This window comes from Cyanistes caeruleus, unplaced genomic scaffold (assembly GCF_971803275.1).
Source record: "Cyanistes caeruleus unplaced genomic scaffold, bCyaCae1.hap1.1 HAP1_SCAFFOLD_506, whole genome shotgun sequence".
In the NCBI taxonomy this organism is placed as follows: domain Eukaryota; kingdom Metazoa; phylum Chordata; class Aves; order Passeriformes; family Paridae; genus Cyanistes; species Cyanistes caeruleus.
The window spans coordinates 1-19,343 of NW_028256219.1; the positions used below are offsets into that span (position 1 = coordinate 1).

The 19,343-nt window shown below is 62.1% G+C and overlaps 2 protein-coding genes across 2 annotated transcripts; both read right to left on the minus strand.

Moving 5' to 3' along the window:
• Positions 1 to 189: 189 nt before the first annotated feature.
• On the minus strand, positions 190 to 8,454 carry LOC147645356 (discoidin domain-containing receptor 2-like). Its single transcript, XM_086874716.1, has 11 exons — positions 8,299 to 8,454; positions 4,845 to 4,951; positions 3,073 to 3,175; positions 2,738 to 2,969; positions 2,504 to 2,651; positions 2,262 to 2,367; positions 1,725 to 1,908; positions 1,411 to 1,654; positions 1,257 to 1,319; positions 1,001 to 1,131; positions 190 to 511 (listed from the first exon to the last, which is right to left on the minus strand). Exons 2-11 carry the CDS (start codon positions 4,939 to 4,941, stop codon positions 257 to 259), a joined length of 1,563 nt encoding a protein of 520 aa, XP_086730842.1. The 5' UTR covers positions 4,942 to 4,951; positions 8,299 to 8,454; the 3' UTR covers positions 190 to 256.
• A 1,757-nt stretch (positions 8,455 to 10,211) lies between these two features.
• Positions 10,212 to 18,497, minus strand: LOC111932511 (UDP-N-acetylhexosamine pyrophosphorylase). The gene is made up of 10 exons (XM_086874715.1): positions 18,002 to 18,497; positions 17,721 to 17,925; positions 16,396 to 16,571; positions 15,996 to 16,168; positions 14,242 to 14,435; positions 13,714 to 13,857; positions 13,180 to 13,368; positions 12,722 to 12,769; positions 10,963 to 11,029; positions 10,212 to 10,738 (listed from the first exon to the last, which is right to left on the minus strand). Exons 1-10 carry the CDS (start codon positions 18,495 to 18,497, stop codon positions 10,646 to 10,648), a joined length of 1,785 nt encoding a protein of 594 aa, XP_086730841.1. The 3' UTR covers positions 10,212 to 10,645.
• Between the last annotated feature and the right edge of the window lie 846 nt (positions 18,498 to 19,343).

Genomic DNA, 19,343 nt, shown 5'->3' on the forward strand with positions numbered 1-19,343 from the left:
TGGAGCCCTGAGCACCAGGTGAGCAGAGATCAATGCCTGACATCCAGAACATCGAGGAGGAGGTGCCAGAGCATCCCAAGGATGACGGTGGGACACAGCTTGGCCTGGCAGTAGATGTCAGAGACGGCTCTCGGTCACGGGCTTTGTGTGACCTTCATGTGGGATGCACGGGGGCTTGTGTGACCTCTCCCCTCTGTGACAAAATGTTTGGAGAGCGGCCACAAGCTGGGGCTGGGGAGAGGGGGCTGCAGCGGGCTCAGTGCAGATGGCTGTGAGCACGCAGGGTGTCCTGGCCCTCACCTGTGTCCTCCTCCCCCGAGGTGAACTCGGGCAGCTTGCGGATCAGGCGGGAGGGCTCCTGGTAGTCGGGTCCCAGGGGGAAGATGCGGTCGTAGGTGGAACTGGACTCCTGCTCGCTGGGCGAGGAGGAGCGGTTGTGGATGAACATGCTGGATTCGCTGGGCAGGGAGAGGCTGACGGTCATTTCATCATCCAGCATCCTCCGTGATGCCTGTCACAGCAGGGCAAGGGAGGAGAGAGGTGGGGTTCCCCACAGCATGGGCAGGGTGGGGTGTTTCGTGGTACCAGGGATGTGCCCAAACCTCCTCTCTAGTGCCTTGTCCCTGGGTTACAACACCTGCCTGGGTTTGTCCTCATGCCCACCCTTCTCTTGTCTGCCTCTATGGAGAAGGGTTTGGCTTCATCCGTTCTGTGAGTGACCTTGGTGGCTGTGGTGAGAACCCTCTGCACCCACGCTCCTGTTCCCCAGCTCAGCTTCAGGACAGAGGGATGGACACACAGGCAAGTCCCAGAGTCACCACCCTGCTCAGCTAATTCCCCTTGCTTGGGCGATGGGTGAAAAGCACAGCGTTTCTGAGGAGGGGAAGGGAACACCAGCCCTTGCACAGAGCCTGCTTTCTCTGTGCTGAGCTCAGAAGAACCTGCCCAGACTGATCCCACCCCCACAGGGCGCCTCACCATCCACACCACGCCTGCCCACCTTCTCCAGCATCTTCTGCCAGAACTGCCGCCACAGGATGATGACAATGATGGCCACCAGGATGAAGATGATGGCCACCAGGCACCCGATCAGGATGCGTGTGTTGCTGTCGTCCACCTTGAGCGTGGGGTCTAGCCGGAGAAGGGGACAGCGGGGGCGGTCACAGCGGGGCGTGGGGAGACTCCCTGCCCCCTTTCCTCGGTGGGGTGGGGCACGGCCCCCACCCAGCACAGGGAGACACGCTTCCCACGCTTACCGTAAGTGGTGGGCACCGCGGGTGCCTCGGCGGGGGGCACGGAGTTGTTGTACATGGCTGCATCTGGCCAGCGAGAAGCCAACATCAGGCGGGGCTGTGGACACCCCCCAGCCCCACTGAGCCTCCCAGCAGCAGGGCTCGCAGGGACGGGTACCTGACTGGAAGGTGATCTCGCTGAACATCATCCAGGTGTCGGCAAAGTAGTACTGGCACTTGATGGCGCTGGCCATGCGGTGCAGCAGGGGCACGGTGACGAAGCGGGCGCTGGGGTTCACATCATCCAGCACCAGCACCGAGGAGACGGCGCTGGGCTCCCACTCGCTGGCGTCGGCGCGGAAGTAGCACTGCACCTCCTTGAAGATCTTCACACCTTTGGCGAACATGTTGTTGCAGTGGACCTGTGGGGCAGCCTGTCAGCACGGCCGCCGAGGGGCACGGGGAGGGCGGCAGGGCGGGGGGGGCGTGGACCTTCATGGCGGTGAAGTTCCTGATGCGGTCGAACTCGAAGGTGATCTCCACGAAGCCGCCGGCCGTGCTCTCGTTGCGCCAGCCCACGTAGTCGTAGCCCGGCCAGACGTGGTACTCGTGGGTCTGCGTGAAGTCGTCCAGCCCCGACACCCCGTCCGTCAGCTGGCCCAGGCCCTCTGTCATGCTGGCAAAGGGACAGAAGGAGTGTGACTCTCGCCATCCCCACAAACCTGCACCTGCACCCCCCGGCAGCTCCTCACGGGCCCCGGGACACTCGGGGGGATCTTCTTCCTGATGTTCTCTCTGGAAAAGGCTGTGGGGTGCAGAACATGAGGTGCAGCTAGAGCAAATCCAAGGGAAGGGCTGGGGCTGACTCCCCCATCACACTGTCCCCCACATGATGGGCAGCCCTCCCAGGCTGGCCACGTCTCCCCCCTGAGGGACACCGCAAACATTTGCTCTGCTGAGGATCAGCCTGACAAGGCAGGGAAGAAACGTCCCCCTGGCCTGCTGGCCAGCGTGGCACGCAGTCCTCACCTGTAGCCGAAGGCCCCATCGTACACCGAGTCGTTGAGGTAGATGATGGTGCCCCCGGGAAGGATGAGCTGCTGCCCGACCGGCGCGTTGTAGGACACCAGCCCATCTGCAGGAGGGAGGGGTGAGTGCACGGACACCCGCCAGTCCCGGGTGCTGCAGCACGGACAGCCCCCATGGGATGGGCCACAAGGCCAGGATGGGCGCTGGGGACACGGGGACAGGGACAGGAGCGCAGCACCCACCCAGCCAGGCGCAGCCGTACAGCTCCACGCGCAGGCAGACGCTCATGGAGTGGTCAGTGACGGGGATGAAGCGCACAAAGCGGGCGATGAGGGGCGGCTCCAGGTCCTTGAGGACGATGTCGTAGGTGTTGGTATTTCCATCCAGCACCTGGAGAGAGAGCAGCACGGTGGGGATGGCCAGGAGGAGCCTCCTCACCCCCCATGCAATGCAGCCCCCACCATCCTCCTCCCCACCTGCTTCCCGTGCCGGTTCCTCCAGGAGATCCAGCGGGTGCCATCCCGGCTGTAGTTGATTTTATACATGGGGGAAAACTCATTGCCGTGGCCCTTGGCGTGGCGCCCCTGGGTGCCCACCAGCGTGATGAAGTGCAGGGCCTGCAGGTCGATCTGCAGGAACTCCTTCAGGTCATCTGGCTCCACCGCCGTCTTGGGGCACCAGGCTCCGTCGCCGTCCTCCAAGTCCAGCCTGCGAGCCCAGAGCGGAGGAGCTGTTTGCAGGTGGCCGAGGCCGGCCCCGTGTCCCCCTCCTCCCTCCTGCTGGGGCTGCTGCAGGAGGCTGCCACACTCACCGTCCGTACTTGGCGGCCGTGGAGTCAGACCACTGGCTGGAGGCTGAGATGTCCTCGTCAGGGATGTGCCCGCCCGACATTCCCAGGGGGTACCGACACACGGCTGCAACGACACCGGCGGGGCGCTGGCCAGGAGGGAACCCCTCTGCCACTGCCCAGCCGGGCTGGGGCACATCCAGGGTGCCCCAGGGCAGCACTCTCCACCCCTCTGGCTTGCACAGAGAGGGTGAAACAAGGAGGGGACAGTCCTGCCTAAGCAGGCACCCTCCGGAGCCAGCGAGGCCCCTGGCCAGAAGCGGGTGCCAGCCCAGCTCCAAGGGCTGACGGGCAGGCCAGGCCCTGTCCCCAGGGATCTCCTCAGCCGTGCTGGCAAGGACCTGGGCTGCGGTGGAGCCTGTGAGCTGGCACTGCTGTCCCCATGCTCCAGAGGGCTCACTCCAGAGGCCACTTGCCCAGAAACCTCACTGGCAGCAACCGTGTCGTGCTGCTCCCTGTCCCTGCCTGGGGGACCAGTGACCAAGACGGGCACTCATCCTTCCCACTGCCCCCTCAGCTGCCATCTCCAGCCCTGCTCCCGGCCTGGCTGCGAGTGGAAAAGTACCCGGGGTGGCAGGCGGGCTGCAGCCCCGAGTGGCAGCCGACTCCCTCAGCACCGCATCCTCGCTGCTTCACTGGAGTTATTTTTTCACGCCTGGCTGCCAAGAGCGCTGCTGAAAGGGCGGCTTGTTTGGCCGTGTTTACCGTCTGGCTGCCGGCTCCAGCCCACCGCGCTCCCGCCCCGAGCAAACACCCGCACCGAGGTGGCGAGGAGCGGGCAGGACGCTGTGCCCGGGCCACCTCCACCCACAGCTCTGCAAAGAGCCCACATCCCCTTGTGCCACCATCCCCGGGACACCGGGACCGTATCCTACATCCGGCACAGGGATGAGCGCGCCTTCATCGTGAGCACTGGCACAGCGGGAGCATCTCCTCTGTCTCCTGCTCTGCTCCCACTGAATTCCTGTTTAGTTCTTGCCAAACGTGGAGCCAGCCCTGGACTTTTGTCTTGGTAATAACAATCCTGGCCAGGCAAATCCAATCCTGCCAGCCACAGATGTCTGCAGGAGAAGCAGGATTGCCTCCCTAAGTAAGCACCAACCTCCAGGGAGGACACAGCTAACTCCTCCCACAGATGGAAGGAGCCTTTGAAGGGACTTGTTAAAGGGACTCCCTGGGGAAACCCTGGGAAAACCCTGGGAAAACCTGGGCTCTGTCCATCCCTGAAGCACAGGATGGGGCTGAGCCCTGCAGGAACGGCTCTAAACACGCTTGTGCCGCCGGCTGGCACACTGTTGTGGTTTCTGAGCAGAAGCCAGGCACCCAGTCAAGCCACTTCACCAAAGCCAGCCTTGGTTTGCTGCAAAACCGCCAGAGAAGGCACAGCCCAGCAGAGAAAACAACATCTTGGCACCTGGCAGCCTGGGTGAGCCCCCATGGGCAAGGGCCCCAGTCAGAGCCCAGGGCTGCTGTGCTTTGTGTGCCATGTCCAGCACCTGGCGGGGCAGGACAGCACCCCTGGCACGCACAGGGGGCTCTGCAGTGCCCGAGGGAGGTGCAGGACAGCAGTGAGCAGGCAGGTGCACGCTTTGGGGGCCATCACATCCTGCCCCAGAGCTACAAAGTCCCAGAAATGATGGAGAGGATGAGAGTCCAAACTTGGCCAGCTGGCAGGAGCAGAGACCAGGGAAATGAAATGACGGCACCTGCAGCCACCTGGTCCCTGTGTGACTTACCGGGGTTGACCTGGGCTCTGGCAGCATGAGGGACGTGCAGCAGCAGTGGCAGCAGTGGCAGCAGTGGCAGCAGGGCCGGTCTGGGGGTGGCCAACATGTTGGCAGTCCTGTGGAGACAGAAGCAGGGCTCATCACGCTGAGGCAGCCGAGGAGGGGACAAACACCAGCTCTGCTCGGGGCAGCCAGCTGAGGATGGCAGCGCTTCTCCTGCCACCCTGTGACCCCGTGTAGGAGGAACAGAGCCCCAAGCCTCAGCTCTGTGCTCACAGGGATCCTGGGAGCCATGGCGTGCCACGTCCCCACGGGATGGCCACAGGACCTGCGGGAAGCTCCTTGGGCTCTGCCCGGGGCCAGCACTGGCCACCTCCACCGCCTGCCCTCAGCTGCCAGGAACCCCGAGCCCGGGCAGCTCCTGCTGTGCCCACACACCTCTGGGTGACCACCATGGGGTCTGGCACCACACCGGGGGGAGCACCAGGGACACCCCTAAAGGTCACCAGCCTGCCCCAGGCTCCCTGAGCTCCCCTTATCTGCCAAGAGGACACTTCACACCAGCACCAGATGCAATAGGTTCTCCTTTTATTAAAAAAGGCTGTTTTAACCTAGTTGAAATGCACATTGACCTTTGGGAGAGCAACCTACTAACCTGGGGGTTAAAGGGACCACAGCTGCTGGCCAAAAAGGGCCTGGCTGCTGGGGTAAATCCCCACTGCACCAGGGATGACTCCTGGCTGGCACATCCTTGAACCAGCCCAACACCACTGGGGCTGCGGGTGAACACCCACTTGTGTCTCTGCATCGCCCTGTGCTGCTGTCCCCACCACCAAGAGAAGGGCTAAACACACCCAGCCCAGCTGCCCACATCCCACAGAGCCAGCTGGGAGCTGCTGGATCGCTGCCCCAGCTGGGGTTTGGCATGGCAGGAGCGAGACTGGGGTTTGTTGTGGCCACACCAGCAGCCAAGGGGACAGCAAAACCCCAGGAGCTGTCACCTGCACTCTGCTAGAAGCTCTCTGCACCCCACAGCACCCTGCTGGATTCCTGGGGGACTCTGCCAAACACCACAAGCTCTGCAGGAGGCACAAGTAAGCACCTGCACTTGGGATCATTTCCCACTTTTTTTCTAATTTTCTTTTATTTTTTTAATTAATTTTTTTTAAAAGCACATATGTGGTTGCTTTTCCCCCCCTGTTCCCAGCTGGGAAACTGCAGCTAGTTGAGAATTTCAGCTGCATTGCCCAGAGGCACTTGCAGGAGGCTCCTGCATTTGATGATGGCCAGTTGCCCCCAACATTAAAATCGTAATTTCCTTCTGCATTCCAAAAAATATCCAGGGATATTTTTTTCCCCACTACTCTTTCAGGCTGAGTAAACTCTTCAAGCATCAGGATACCAGATGCTGTAATCTCCTGCAGGGAATGCATTTCCATTTAGCCTAGCATAGGGAAATCATCCCCACGTAGCCACTGGGAAGTGCTTGGGGCTGGGGACAGTGTGGGGACAGTGGCTCAGGGACACACGGGCAGTACTGGCAGCCCAGCTGGAAACCAGGTTTGTTCCGCCAGCCCTGCAAACAGGACGGCTTTGCAACATTTTGACTGAAAATGTTTGCTGAAAATTTTCAATCACTGGAAAGTTTTAGTGCAGAGAGTTTTTGGAGCTCCTCCCTGGCATCGCCTGGGCTTTGAGTTCCCCTTGGCTGCTGCTTTCTTGTTGTTTTCCCTTCTCATTTCCCTCCTTCCTTATTCTACTGAAACAACCAAGGGAAATAACTGGGGGAAAAACTAAATCCGCATTTGTTAAGAGACAAAGCCCACTGGAGCCGCGGTCCCCTTTGCTGTCCCAGGTGATGTCCCCAGCTGGGTGAGGTCCCCAGCTCGCTTTGTGGGCACTGCAAGGAGCCCCATGCAGGAGGGGCTGGAGGGCAGCAGGCTGCCCACCCTGAGCACACCAGCTCCAGCCTGCCAGCACTGCAAGGAGCCCCATGCAGGAGGGGCTGGATGGCAGCAGGCTGCCCACCCTGAGCACACCAGCTCCAGCCTGCCGGCACTGCAAGGAGCCCCATGCAGGAGGGGCTGGATGGCAGCAGGCTGCCCACCCTGAGCACACCAGCTCCAGCCTGCCAGCACTGCAAGGAGCCCCATGCAGGAGGGGCTGGAGGGCAGCAGGCTGCCCACCCTGAGCACACTGGGTCCAGCCTGCCAGCACTGCAGGAGCCCCATGCAGGAGGGGCTGGAGGGCAGCAGGCTGCCCACCCTGAGCACACCAGCTCCAGCCTGGCACCTCCAGCGCTCCTCTCGCAGAGCCCCTGTCCCCACACGGGGCTGGGGCTGCCGTCCTGCCGGACCAAGGGAATGTCCCTGAGCGGCGACAGGTTTGCTGTGAGCCCGGCCCGGGGACAAGGGGATAAGGTCGTTGGGATAAGGGATAAGGGTGTTGGGATAAGGGGATAAGGGTGTTGGGATAGGGGTTTCAGGAGCCCTGGCCAGCTGGCACTACAGCCCCCAGCATGCCGTGCCGCCCTGGCGGGAGCACAGAGCAGCATGCTGGGACCCGTAGTCCTCCTCCCTTCCAAAAATGCCATTTTAGACTTTTTCTGGGCTGGATGCAGCCCCATTTTCTGCAGCAGAAACGCCTCCCCGGCCACGGGCCGGCGGGCTCAGCCCGGGGCATCGCGGGTGCGAGGGGCAGCCAGCACGGCCCGCTGGCTCCCGGTGCCTGGCAGGAGAGGCCCAGGGCCTGGGGACAGCGGGACAGATGGACCCGGGACAGATGGACAGCGGGACAGAGGGACAGATGGACAGAGGGAGTCGGGACAGAGGGACAGCGGGACAGCGGGACAGCCGGACAGCGTCCCGTGGGTGCTGCATCCAGCAGCGCCCTCACAGCTCCCAGCCCTGCCCCACGCTCCGTCAGCCCGGATTGCAGCTCCGGCTGCGGGACACGAAGCTCGGGAGCAGCGGGACACGAAGCTCAGGAACAGCGGGACACGAAGCTCAGGAACAGCGGGACACGAAGCTCGGGAGCAGCGGGACACGAAGCTCGGGAGCAGCGAGGCCTCGGGCTCCGCTCCCCAGCGTGCCCGGGTGCCTGGCGGGCCCTGGGGCCAGCAGGGCCTCTGTGGCTCGGCAGCGCTGCCGCCAGCTCCGCCAGCAGACACAGGGGCGGCAGCTGGGGACCGACACCGGGCCCGGCCCGCCACCAGGCCCGGGGGGAACGCTGGCACCGCGGGGTCGCCTGGCGAAAAGGCGTCGCTTGTCACCTCCCCGAGCGAGCACAGCGCCCTGCTGCTGCCCCAGAGGCTGCCCGGGCAGACCCACAGCCCAGCCCCGGTACCCGGCTCCACAGTCCCGATCCCCCCGCGGGCCGAGCCCCTCACGGCCCCTCACGGCCCCTCACGGCCCCTCACGGCCCCTCACGGCCCCTCACGGCCCCTCACGGCCCAGGCACTCACCCCGGCCCGGCTCCGAGCCCCGAGCCCGCGGAGCCAGGTGAGCACAGAACTTCTCCGGGCTGATGCAAGATGCCTCTGGGAGCTCGCTCGCATTCTGCGGATTCCTGGGAGCCGGCCAGAAATCCCACAATCCTACATCTCAGCACATTTGGTTTCAATTAGGGAGCGGAGAGGGGGAGCCACTCAGCGATCCGGGCTGGCTTTTTGGCAGAGCTTATTTTCCTCGGCCCGAGGGAATGTGCGCAAAGCTATAATTTACAGCAAAACCCATTCATAGCGCAAGAGAAAAACATAAAGAAGCCCCCGTGGCCAGCAAGGGAACTCAAAGCAGTGCGCAGCGTTTGGCTGTGGCACGGCACGCGTGTCCAGCACCCCAAAACGCGGCTGATGGGGACAGTCCACGACAGCCCAGAGCGGGGCTGGAGGCTCCCAGGGGGGATCCTCCTCTCCTGGGGAAGGATCTGGGACTCCTGCACGGGCACACGTGGCCGGGACAGCAGCCAGAGAGCCGGCCTGGCGTGCGGAGCTGGTGGCTCCACATCATTTCCAGGCACCAGCCTGGCACGGCGGCCCAACGAGGCAGGGAGAAAATAATAACAGTACTACTAATGCTAATAATAATGGGCTCATGGTCATCTTCGTGCAACAGCAAAAACCACAATTAAAGAACTTCTTTAAAAAAAAAATAAATATTTTTTGGACTGTTTTGGCTTTGTTGAATTCCACGCTCACATTATGGGAAGGAAGTAGCAGCCCTGGCAGCAGGCCAGCAACTCCCTAAAAGGCTTTCCTGTCCGACTAGAAACCCCACAGCCCCAGGGCGGTAGCCTTGCTCCTAAACCAACCTCTGCCAGCCTGAAGTCTGCAGCCAGAGCAGCAGAACGGCAGCAGGGGAAGGCACCGCTGCCCCCGGCAGACACTGGCACCCTCATCAGTGCCACCAGAGCGGGGCTGCAGCTCCAGCTGAGCCAGCACTGCCCAGGGGGACAGAGGCAGGGCACAGCTGCCCCTGGGCTGGCAGGGAGCTGTGCCCCATGTGCTGCCCCCACAGCAGCTGGCAGGGAGAAGCACAGGCTGCCCTACGTGCACACTGGCACAAACACCAGCCAGCTCTGCTCCACTCCCCTCCTGCTGCTACCTGGGACTGCTGCTCAAACAACTTGGCAGCAGCCAGCACCCCAGTGCGGAGTCCCAGGACAGAGCTAGGGCAAAGGCGGTGGTCTGCAAGCCAAAGGCCACACAGAGCCCAGCCAGCCTGTGGTGAGCCAGCAGCAGGCACAGAGCCAGCCAGGATCCCCCACACCGCCCTGCTGGCCCAGGCACAGGGCCTGGGGAACCAAGTGCTTGGCTGAGCCCAGGATGCTCAGCAGCCACCTTTGAACCTGGGGGGCACCTGGTGACTCCCCCCAGAGGGAGTGCTTTGGGTCCCATTCCCAGGCCTGAAAATCCTTCCCCAGGCAGCCCCAGGGCAGCAGGAGGCTGGGACCACATCGGGAGCAGGAGAGGGGCTGGCCAAGCTCTACATCCTTCCTCCCAACCAGGAGGGGAGGCAGCACAGCTGCTCTGCCCGAGGCTATCAGGACACCACACTCCTCGGCACTGGGCTCATGCAGGAGCCAGATTCCCCCCAGGAAAAGCAGAGGGCACATGGCACTGCTGCAGGGCTCAGTGGTTTCACCCTGAGCACACCTCCCCGTTCCTACCTGCTCAAGGCCTGCCACTGTGTGCAGAAATGAGAGAGGAGGGTGCAACTCTCTGCTTCCTCCAGGAAGGCCCCAAATGAGCAGCGCAGGCTAGAGGCTCTGTCTGCAGCCACCCTCACTGCACTGAACACAGCACTTGGCATGATGCAGTCAGCTCCCTGCTCCATGAGCCTCTTGCTGGAAAGTCACTGTCACTCAAACACCACCAGATGACAAACAGGAGGGACTCAGAGTTTAATTGGGGGCTTCCAGTTGTGCAATATACAAAGGATGACCAAAAGGGAGGACATGGGCAATGGCAAGGACCCTATTAAAAAAAAATAGTCATGTAGATTTAAAAAAAATAAAAATTCAAGATTAAACCCAGCCCCGTACCATAAAAATCCTCTCTCTGCATGTACAATGACTATTACTATATACATGTTTAAAAATAAATGCCCACAGCCTGGAGAGCAAAGAGCAGCACCACAGCTGTGCTTTGTGGCAGGGGAATCCATAGTGTTTGGTTTTTAAATTAAAATATAAATAGGAGCATACAACGTGCCAAGAAGCGAGTGGGTCAGATCCTGCTCTGCACAGAGCTGTCCCTGCCAGGCCCAGCCATCAGCCTGTGAGCTCCTGGCAGGACGGGCACCACGCTGCCTCTACATCCCGTTCTTCACCAGCTCGTGGATCCCATCCTCGTCAATGATCAGAGGTGTGCGGAACTCTCGGTCCTTCACGTACTTCTCCAGACCCTAGGGGAACGAGGAGTGGCTCATCAGAACACAGCACATCACCCGCTCTGCTGCGCTGCTCACGGGGCCTCTGCTCCCCTCCTGTGCTGGCACCCAGGGGGGCACTGCCCCAAAAAGCTCCCCAGTGACCTGCAGTCCCTTTTGTGCCTTATCCCCTCACATGTGTGCCCTGCCAGCCCGCTCCATCCGCGAGGGCCCCCGAGCTCTGCAGAGCCACTACTCACCTCTCCTCCGTAGGACACCAGGGGAGAAATTTCACACTGGACTGGCAGGTCGTTTGCATCCTTCAAGCTGCAGAGACAAATGTACAGTCAGGAGAGTCAGGTACAGCCCAGGGGGGGACACAGACGGGCCCAAGATCTGCGGAGGCCAGGCGCAGGCTCAGGGGCTGCCTGGGGCCCACACAGACCCTGCCAGCGCAGAGCTGCCCTGGGTTAGTCAAGCCTTGCGTGCTCTCCAGAGATGCCAGCTAAAGTTTAGATACCAGCAGCGACTGAAAGGGAAAAGAGCTTCAGATGGGGCTTTCCTGGTGCCTTTCCATGTGTGTAACCACAGCAGTGGCTGTGCCCCCAGCCCCGCTGTCTTTGATGCTGCCTGGGAACGAGTCACCCTTTCCTTCTCCTCCTGCAGCCCTGGGTGATGTGAGATGCACTCACCGAGCACCTGCCCGTTCAGCTGGACACGAGAGGTCTTGCTTTAAGCCCTCTCTTGCTTAAAGTACAACCTGAGGACACAGGGTAAGCCCTTCTGCTCCCTCAGAAACACTCCCTGAAACACTGTCTGCCCCTTCTGCCTTTGCCTGTTAGATCATCTCGCCTCCTCTGTTCAGCCTGTGGGCTGGAGCTGGTGAGCAAAGTGTCAGAACCACACCAGTGCTGCCACCAGCCTCCCTAGGACACGCTTGGATGATCCTGGATCCAGCTGGGAGTGCAGCTGTGTGGACCCAACAAGCAGCCATGGCAACAGCACCCTAGCGTGGCCCTTCCCATCAGTGGCCACAGCAGCCAGGCAGGCATGGCAGGATGCCACCCATGACAACACTCCCTTCACCCAGGCTGAGGCTCCTTCCTGCTGCCACGCACTCACTCAGCCCCCTCCTGTCCCAAGTGTCAGTAGATAGAACTCACCCAGCCCAACACACACTGGAGTTTACCTTGAGTGTTAGATTCAAGATAGTTGTTTAAAAAAAAAAAATTGACATTAACTGGTAATGAAGGGTAAATGTAAGACAAGGTGCATCCTTTCTCCTACATGCTAACTAGTGTAGTGGCTTAGTTGTAAGCCTGAAAATACTTGGAAGTCTGGAATTAAAACAGAGATAAAACAGCTGTATCCCACCAGAAAGTGTCTGAAGATACAGCTTCTGAAAGGAGGGAAGGTAACAAGATTGCTGATTCTGTGAGTCATTTACACTCTCCAGCTCCAAGTCCCAGCACGTCTGTGCCTACAGAACACAAGGAAGAGTTAAAGCTTCCCTGTGTATTCCCGTAAACTTCCAAGCACTGAGCCAGGGGCTTTCCCTGGTGTCACGCTCTGGATCTTCCAAACTCAAGAGCTGGAGTCACACAAAGCCCAGCTGGCTGCTGTGCTCAGATTCACACATGCTACATCAAAGCCTGCCTGACGTTTGCTCCGTGTTTTTAATCCCATTTGGGTCTGCCTGGCGGACACCGGGAGGAGACGGCAGCCATCCCCAGCTCTGGGACCCTGCCGTGCTGTGACCCCTGGGGGCTGCGTGCAGCCAGCACCAGGCTGCTGCCATCCTGCACCAAGAGCACGAGCCCCATCCAGTCATCCCTGCGAGAGGAGCCCGGCCGGGAGCGGAGCTGCCTGCGCCCGCCACCAGGAGAAGCCCCCGTGCCCGGTGGTGCCATGCCCCAGCGCCCGCATGCGGCCCCGTTAGCCTGGCACGCTGCTCCGCCTGCAGCCCGTTAGTCCCTCAGCACAGCCCCGCCACCATGCACCTGGGACACCAATAGTTACTTGTCATTGACATCTGCTGGGCTGGCAGCTGACCTTCCGTTTGTGACGCTACACGGGAATAAACAAGGGTTAGCAAGGGGGGAAAACCAGAGCCAAACGAGTCTGGGGTTTGCTGATCCCTAAAGAGGGCGGTGGGAGGTCTTGTGCTCGAGGGATGTGTTGATGCCAGCCTGGCTGCACGGATCTGCTGCCTGCTCTGGCTTTAGGGAGCCACCTCCTCCCTGCAGAGCCAACCCTGGCTGTGCAATGGAGGCTGGCAGGATTCAGGTGTTGAACTGAGAAGGAAAGCTGCTGCTGGCTGAGCACCACTCCTGCTGCCACCACACAACTCACAGCCAGCTCTGCTCCACAGATCACCCAGGAGAGGGGACCCATAGCCAGTCTCTTCTGTGACACCGTTATCAGTGCTGGGATTGCCTTGTGCTCAGTATCCAGCCCCAAGTGGAGCAGCAGCTCACCGAGGGATGGCAGGGATGCGTGTGCCGTTTTCATCCACGAAGTGCCCCCCTGCATTGAGAACCCAGCAGTGGTGCAGGGACATCAGGGCATGTCGGGCTGTGGTGGGGTTGTCCTTGCCATTCTGGCTGTCGGCGTTCTTCAGGGGAGAGAACTCATCCTCACGCAGCACCTCGTACACCACGAACTTCCTGGGGGAACACAGCGTGGGAGGCTCAGGTCTGGAAACTGTGGCTGCTTCCCCTGCCAGGGTGGCTGAGCTGGGCCCACAGCCCTGCCCCAGCCCACACCCACAGGCTGTTTTCACAGCCACGCAGGAGGGAGGGGAGGGCCTGGCCCGTAGGGTCAGCAGATGTTCTGGCACAGGAGCAGGGCTCAGCCCAGCAACAGGCACACAAAGCCCATCCCTCCAGCTGCCAGCCTACCCCCATCCCCGGGCAGCACCAGTGGGCACACCCTGGCACAACCCCAGAGGCTCTCAGAGCTGCCCCAGAGCCAGCAGCCAGCCTGGACCCCACGGAGAGCAAAGGACATACTTGGAAAACTGGAAGATGTCGAAGACAAACTTCTCCATCTTAATCCCATTGGGCTTCTCGGGTTGGATCAGCTGCCCTGTAGTGATGTCCACGTGTGGGATCTTCTTCTCAGCCACGTGGTGCTGCAGTTGTGGTTCGTAAGTGCTGTAACGGGCCAAGAAAGAGACGTCACTCGCCCAGGCAAGCCACGTCCCCAGCTCAGCCCCTGCTGCAGCAGGACAGCTGTCCTGCTCTGACCCCAGCTGCCCCAAGGCACGGGCTGCTTGTCCCCACAGCAGCCAGGAGAGACAGCCCCACATGCCTGCGCTCTGGGAGCAGCATCCACATATGGCCCAGAGAAACCTTATGTGAAGGAAGGGGCTGTGCAGAGAGGGGGGGTCAGACCAGCTGTGCAGGGCCAGACACCAGGGGCTCCATCCCAGCACGCCTGGAGCTCAACCAGCAGAAAGCAAGGCACAGCCAGCTCTGCCCAGCAGCAGCAGCACTTCAGCAGCAGCACTCCTGCTCTGGCACTCCAGCAGCCCTTACTTGACCACGTCTTTCAGGAAGGCAGTGGTGAAGTAGTGGTTGGCGATGTTGCCGGCGTTGAAGAGCAGCCGCCCGTCCGGGCCGCGCTGCTGGGCGGTGGCCAGGGAGATCTCGCTGTACTCCACCACCTGGTACACGCCGTCCACACGGCACACCACGCCCACCGGCTCCGTGGGGTTGGTCTTCTCCACCACCTGCCCGAGGGAAGCACTGTCAGGGAAAGCACCCAAAGCCCCACGCTTCAAACACACTCCCCTGTGAACAGCAGGCCTGGACCAGGCCTTTCCCTCTGCTGGGATGGGGATGCTGGAGCCCTCCCAGCTGCTTCTGGCACTGGGGACTGGAGGAAGCTGCGATGGCAGGGCCGGTGACAGGTGTGAGACACGCCCAGAGGGCACAGCAGGATGTGGCACCAAGCCAACCTGCAGCTGGCAGCAGGCACGGATATTTTTAGCCAGCTTGCTATGCACAACCAGAAGGTTGCTGGCTCAGCAGAGCCATCCCCCTGACCTTCCTCTCCTCCTTGCACCTCACACAGCTCCATCTGAGTGTGGGATACCCCAGCAAATCCCTACCCACCACTGACACACAGAGTGGTGGCATGCAGCAGCGCAGGGCTTTCTCCTTTCTGCGTGCTAAGGTTTATTTCCTCTTTCATGCAGGCCAGGAGGAAAAACTTCCTTGCCTTTCTCAGCTTACCCTCTGAAAGCTGCAAGGCCAGTAAGTCCTTTCACCTGTTTGCCAGAGCCAAGCCCAGTGCAAACAAAACCTCTGGCTGTCAAGCCAGTCTTTAAGTAAAGCTTGAAGTGTGCAATGCCCTATCCACAAGAAATGGGGCTGGGTTCAGCGTCAGCTGCATCCCCCGTGTCCTGGTCTGGTGCCCAGGATGTCAGGCTGGGGACAGCTGGCAGCTTATGGCAAGGATCCTGTCTGCTTGTGCTACCCACAGCCATCCAGAAAAGAGCTGCCCAGCACCCAGGTGTGCACCAGCCAGCTACACAGGGCTCCCAAGCAGCCTCTTGGCTCTGGGGATCTCCAAGCTCTGGGCCTGTTGGTGCCACATCCCTGTGCAAGGCAGAAGAGCAGTGCCAGGCATCCTCCAGGATGCCAGGGGCAGGCAGGACTATCCTAGGGGCAGGCAGGACTATCCTAGGGGCAGGCAGGACTATCCCAGGAGCAGGTAGGACTATCCCAGGGGCAGGTAGGACTGTCCCAGGGGCAGGTAGGACTGTCCCAGGGGCAGGTAGGACTGTCCCAGGGGCAGGTAGGACTGTCCCAGGGGCAGGTAGGACTGTCCCAGGGGCAGGCAGGACTATCCTAGGGGCAGGCAGGACTATCCCAGGGGCAGGCAGGACTATCCCAGGGGCAGGCAGGACTATCCCAGGGGCAGGCAGGACTATCCCAGGGGCAGGCAGGACTATCCCAGGGGCAGGCAGGACTATCCCAGGGGCAGGCAGGACTATCCCAGGGGCAGGCAGGACTATCCCAGGGGCAGGCAGGACTATCCCAGGGGCAGGTAGGACTGTCCCAGGGGCAGGTAGGACTGTCCCAGGGGCAGGCAGGACTGTCCCAGGGGCAGGCAGGACTCTAGCAGCATGTGTTACTTCACCAGCGAGCTCCACATACTTAGCTATCCCTCCTGCTAGTGGCAAGCCAGCAAGTGAAGGGTGTAAAGTCAGGGAAGTCAGGCAAGGAGCAGGACAGAGCCCACCCAGTTCTGCAGAAGCAGTGCCTGCCTACTCCCAACACCATACCTTGGCCCCACAGTCTGCTCCCTTCTCCAGGCAGAACCCGATGAACCTGGGGTCAGCCACCTTCACCAGGATGTTGTCCACGCAGTAGACGTGGACGCTCTGCACTCCCCTCCGCTCCATGTCGTCCATGATGCCGTGTGAGCCCAGGGCCCGGTACAGGCCCCCGTTGCCATCTGCAGAGGGAACACACCCCTGGGGCTGCAGCAACGCCCCTGTCAGCCACCCACACTCATCCTCCTTCCCCGTGGGCTGATGTGGAAGGTCAGCAGCCCAGCTGTGTCCCTGTCCTCCCTGTCGAGACAGACACTCCCAGCCTGAGTCAGCCGTGGGCCAGGTCACAGTGAAGACTGCAGCTCCAAAAGCTGCTCCTCAGCAGCACATCTCACCCCTGGCCACCAACCTGGTGCCATAGCGATCTTGCCCTTCTCCTCCAGCAGGATTTTCCCATCAAATCCCAGGGCAGGCAGCATGCCCTGCTGGAAGAAGATGACGTTCTCCTTCTTCAAGCCAAAATAGCGATGTTTCTGGAAGAACTCCTTGGTGGACTCCATGGTGCGGCCACTTGTCATGATGTACCTGTTGCAGAGTAGAAGACACCCAATGAGCAGGGAGGAGAGGCAGGGTCTCACCCTTCATCCCAAATGTGGAGAACACCCAGGAGAGGCTTTTCACCCCTCCACACTTAGGAGGATTTGACCTGCTGTGGTCCTACCACCTTGACAAGCCAATGAAAGGTTTCATCCTTCCTGCAACACCTTATCTCCAAAACTACACAACACTGTGCACGGGACACCCAGCTGCAGTGGCCAGCTCCTGCCTTGTCTACAGAGCACCTCAGCAGCTTCCACCTTGCATGGACATGAAAGCCCTTCCCAAGGGCTGTGGGACTGAGTCTGACAATGTGGGACCTGACAGTGCCAGCCTCGAACCCCTCACTCTAAGGGGCTATGCCCATTGCAAAGCATTGACACCAAGAGGGGCTATGCCAGTCTGTGGTCCTGGAGCTGCCCAGGGGCTCTGCATCAACCCAGGGGCTACTAACGGGAACTACACCAACCCAGGTGCCAAACCACCAACCTCGGGCTACCAAAGGGAACTGCACTAACCCAGGCTAGCCTCGGGCTGCCAAAGGGAACTGCACTAACCCAGGCTAGCCTCGGGCTACCAAAGGGAACTGCACTAACCCAGGCTAGCCTCGGGCTGCCAAAGGGAACTGCACTAACCCAGGCTAGCCTCGGCTTACCAAAGGGAACTGCACTAACCCAGGCTAGCCTTGGGCTACCAAAGGGAACTGCACTAACCCAGGCTAGCCTCGGGCTGCCAAAGGGAACTGCACTAACCCAGGCTAGCCTCGGCTTACCAAAGGGAACTGCACTAACCCAGGCTAGCCTCGGGCTGCCAAAGGGAACTGCACTAACCCAGGCTAGCCTCGGGCTGCCAAAGGGAACTGCACTAACCCAGGCTAGCCTCGGCTTACCAAAGGGAACTGCACTAACCCAGGCTATCCTCGGCTTACCAAAGGGAACTGCACTAACCCAGGCTATCCTCGGCTTACCAAAGGGAACTGCACTAACCCAGGCTAGCCTCGGGCTGCCAAAGGGAACTGCACTAACCCAGGGGATGGCGGGCTGCTGACACCCAGAGGGCTGTGCCGATCCCCCGGGCCCTGATGCAGCGGTGCCAGCCGGGCACTGTCAGTCCCGTCCCCCCGAGGCCGTGGCTCACCAGGGGATGTGGCAGGCAGTGCCGTGCTGCTCCTCCGCCATCTGCTGCAGCCGCCGCAGGCGCTGGGCCTGGAGGTGGAAGAGGGTCTTGCGGGAGGGCAGCCCCACGTCGCACATGCCCTTGGGGTAGGGGACGCCGAGGCGGGTGCCCTGCCCGCCGGCCAGCAGCAGCACGGCCACGCGGCTCGCCGCGATCTCCGCCAGCCCTGGGGGAGCAGACACGCGTGGGGCCCGCGGCTCCGGCTGCCCGCCGCGCCGAGCCCCGCCGCCCCGCGCACCTACCGCGGCTCTCCCAGCGCGGCACCAGCCCGCGGTCGCGGGAAGCGCTGCCCAGCACGTCCCGCGGCACCGGCTCCATGCGCGCATCCAGCCCCGCCGCCGCCGCCGCCCCGCCGCCGTCCCCGCGGGCGCGGCGGAAGAAGCGGTTGATCTCGGCCACGTCCATGTGGCACAGCTCGGCCGCCAGCGCCCGGCGGGCCGCGCCATCCAGCTCGGGCCAGAAGCGCAGCACATGGTCCTGCCCGCCCGCCGCCAGCCGCTCCCGCAGCGCCGCCGCCTCCCGCTCCTCAGCCCCGGCCGCCTCCATCCCGCCCGCCGCCGCGGGGCCGCCGCCCCCGCCGCTTTTATACCGCCCGCCGGCCAATGGCCGGGCCCCGCACCACGTGGTGGCGCCGCTCGCCCAATGGGCGCCGGGGGAGGGGCGGAACCGCCCGCCCCCCTCGCGGCGCCGCCGCCAATGGGAGCGGCCGCCGCGGGGGCGCGCGCCGCTGGCTGCCATGACAACGCGCGCCACGTCAGCGCGCGGCCCCGGCGGGCCCGGAGGGGACGGAAAAAGGCCAAATCCACCCCAAAAAGCGCCGGCGATCCCCGGGGAGGAGGAGTCAGCCCGGCCCGGCCCGGCCTCGGGGCGTCAGCAGCGATGACACACGCGCCGCTCCTGCCGTCATCGGGGTGGCGCGGCATGCCGGAATGACAGAATGTGCGGAATTGCAAGGGAGCCCCAGGGGCAGCGAGTGCAGCTCCCGGCCCTGCACGGACACCGCCAGGAGCCGCCCCCGGTGCCGGCACGGGGCAGTGTCAGCGAGCTGCAGGCAAAGCACCGCTCCCCCGGCGGGGATTGTGCAAGCCCAGCCTCTCCCGGGCAGGCCGTGCGTCAGCAGCCGGCCCATGGAGGACAGACAGCAGCATGGGGAGCCCTCAGGACAGCCCCGGGCCCATGGAGGACAGACAGCAGCATGGGGAGCCCTCAGGAGAGCCGGCCCATGGAGGACAGACAGCATGGGGAGCCCTCAGGACAGCCCCGGGCCCATGGAGGACAGACAGCAGCATGGGGAGCCCTCAGGACAGCCCCGGGCCCATGGAGGACAGACAGCATGGGGAACCCTCAGGACAGCCCCGGGCCCATGGAGGACAGACAGCAGCATGGGGAGCCCTCAGGAGAGCCGGCCCATGGAGGACAGACAGCATGGGGAGCCCTCAGGACAGCCCCGGGCCCATGGAGGACAGACAGCATGGGGAGCCCTCAGGACAGCCCCGGGCCCATGGACAGCAGCTTGGGGAGCCCTCAGGACAGCCCCGGGCCCATGGAGGACAGACAGCAGCATGGGGAGCCCTCAGGAGAGCC

Excerpts from the sequence above, each read along its gene's own strand:
- LOC147645356 (XM_086874716.1), bottom strand. The coding sequence starts at position 4,941 with ATGTTGGCCACCCCCAGACCGGCCCTGCTGCCACTGCTGCCACTGCTG. Across the intron at positions 3,176-4,844 it reads CAGAGCCCAGGTCAACCCCG|CCGTGTGTCGGTACCCCCTG; the intron begins GTAAGTCACACA and ends GTGTCGTTGCAG. Across the intron at positions 1,655-1,724 it reads GGAACTTCACCGCCATGAAG|GTCCACTGCAACAACATGTT; the intron begins GTCCACGCCCCC and ends GCTGCCCCACAG.
- LOC111932511 (XM_086874715.1), bottom strand. The coding sequence starts at position 18,497 with ATGGCAGCCAGCGGCGCGCGCCCCCGCGGCGGCCGCTCCCATTGGCGG. Across the intron at positions 13,369-13,713 it reads GACATCTTCCAGTTTTCCAA|GAAGTTCGTGGTGTACGAGG; the intron begins GTATGTCCTTTG and ends GTGTTCCCCCAG. Across the intron at positions 12,770-13,179 it reads CGCATCCCTGCCATCCCTCG|CGTCACAAACGGAAGGTCAG; the intron begins GTGAGCTGCTGC and ends ATTCCCGTGTAG.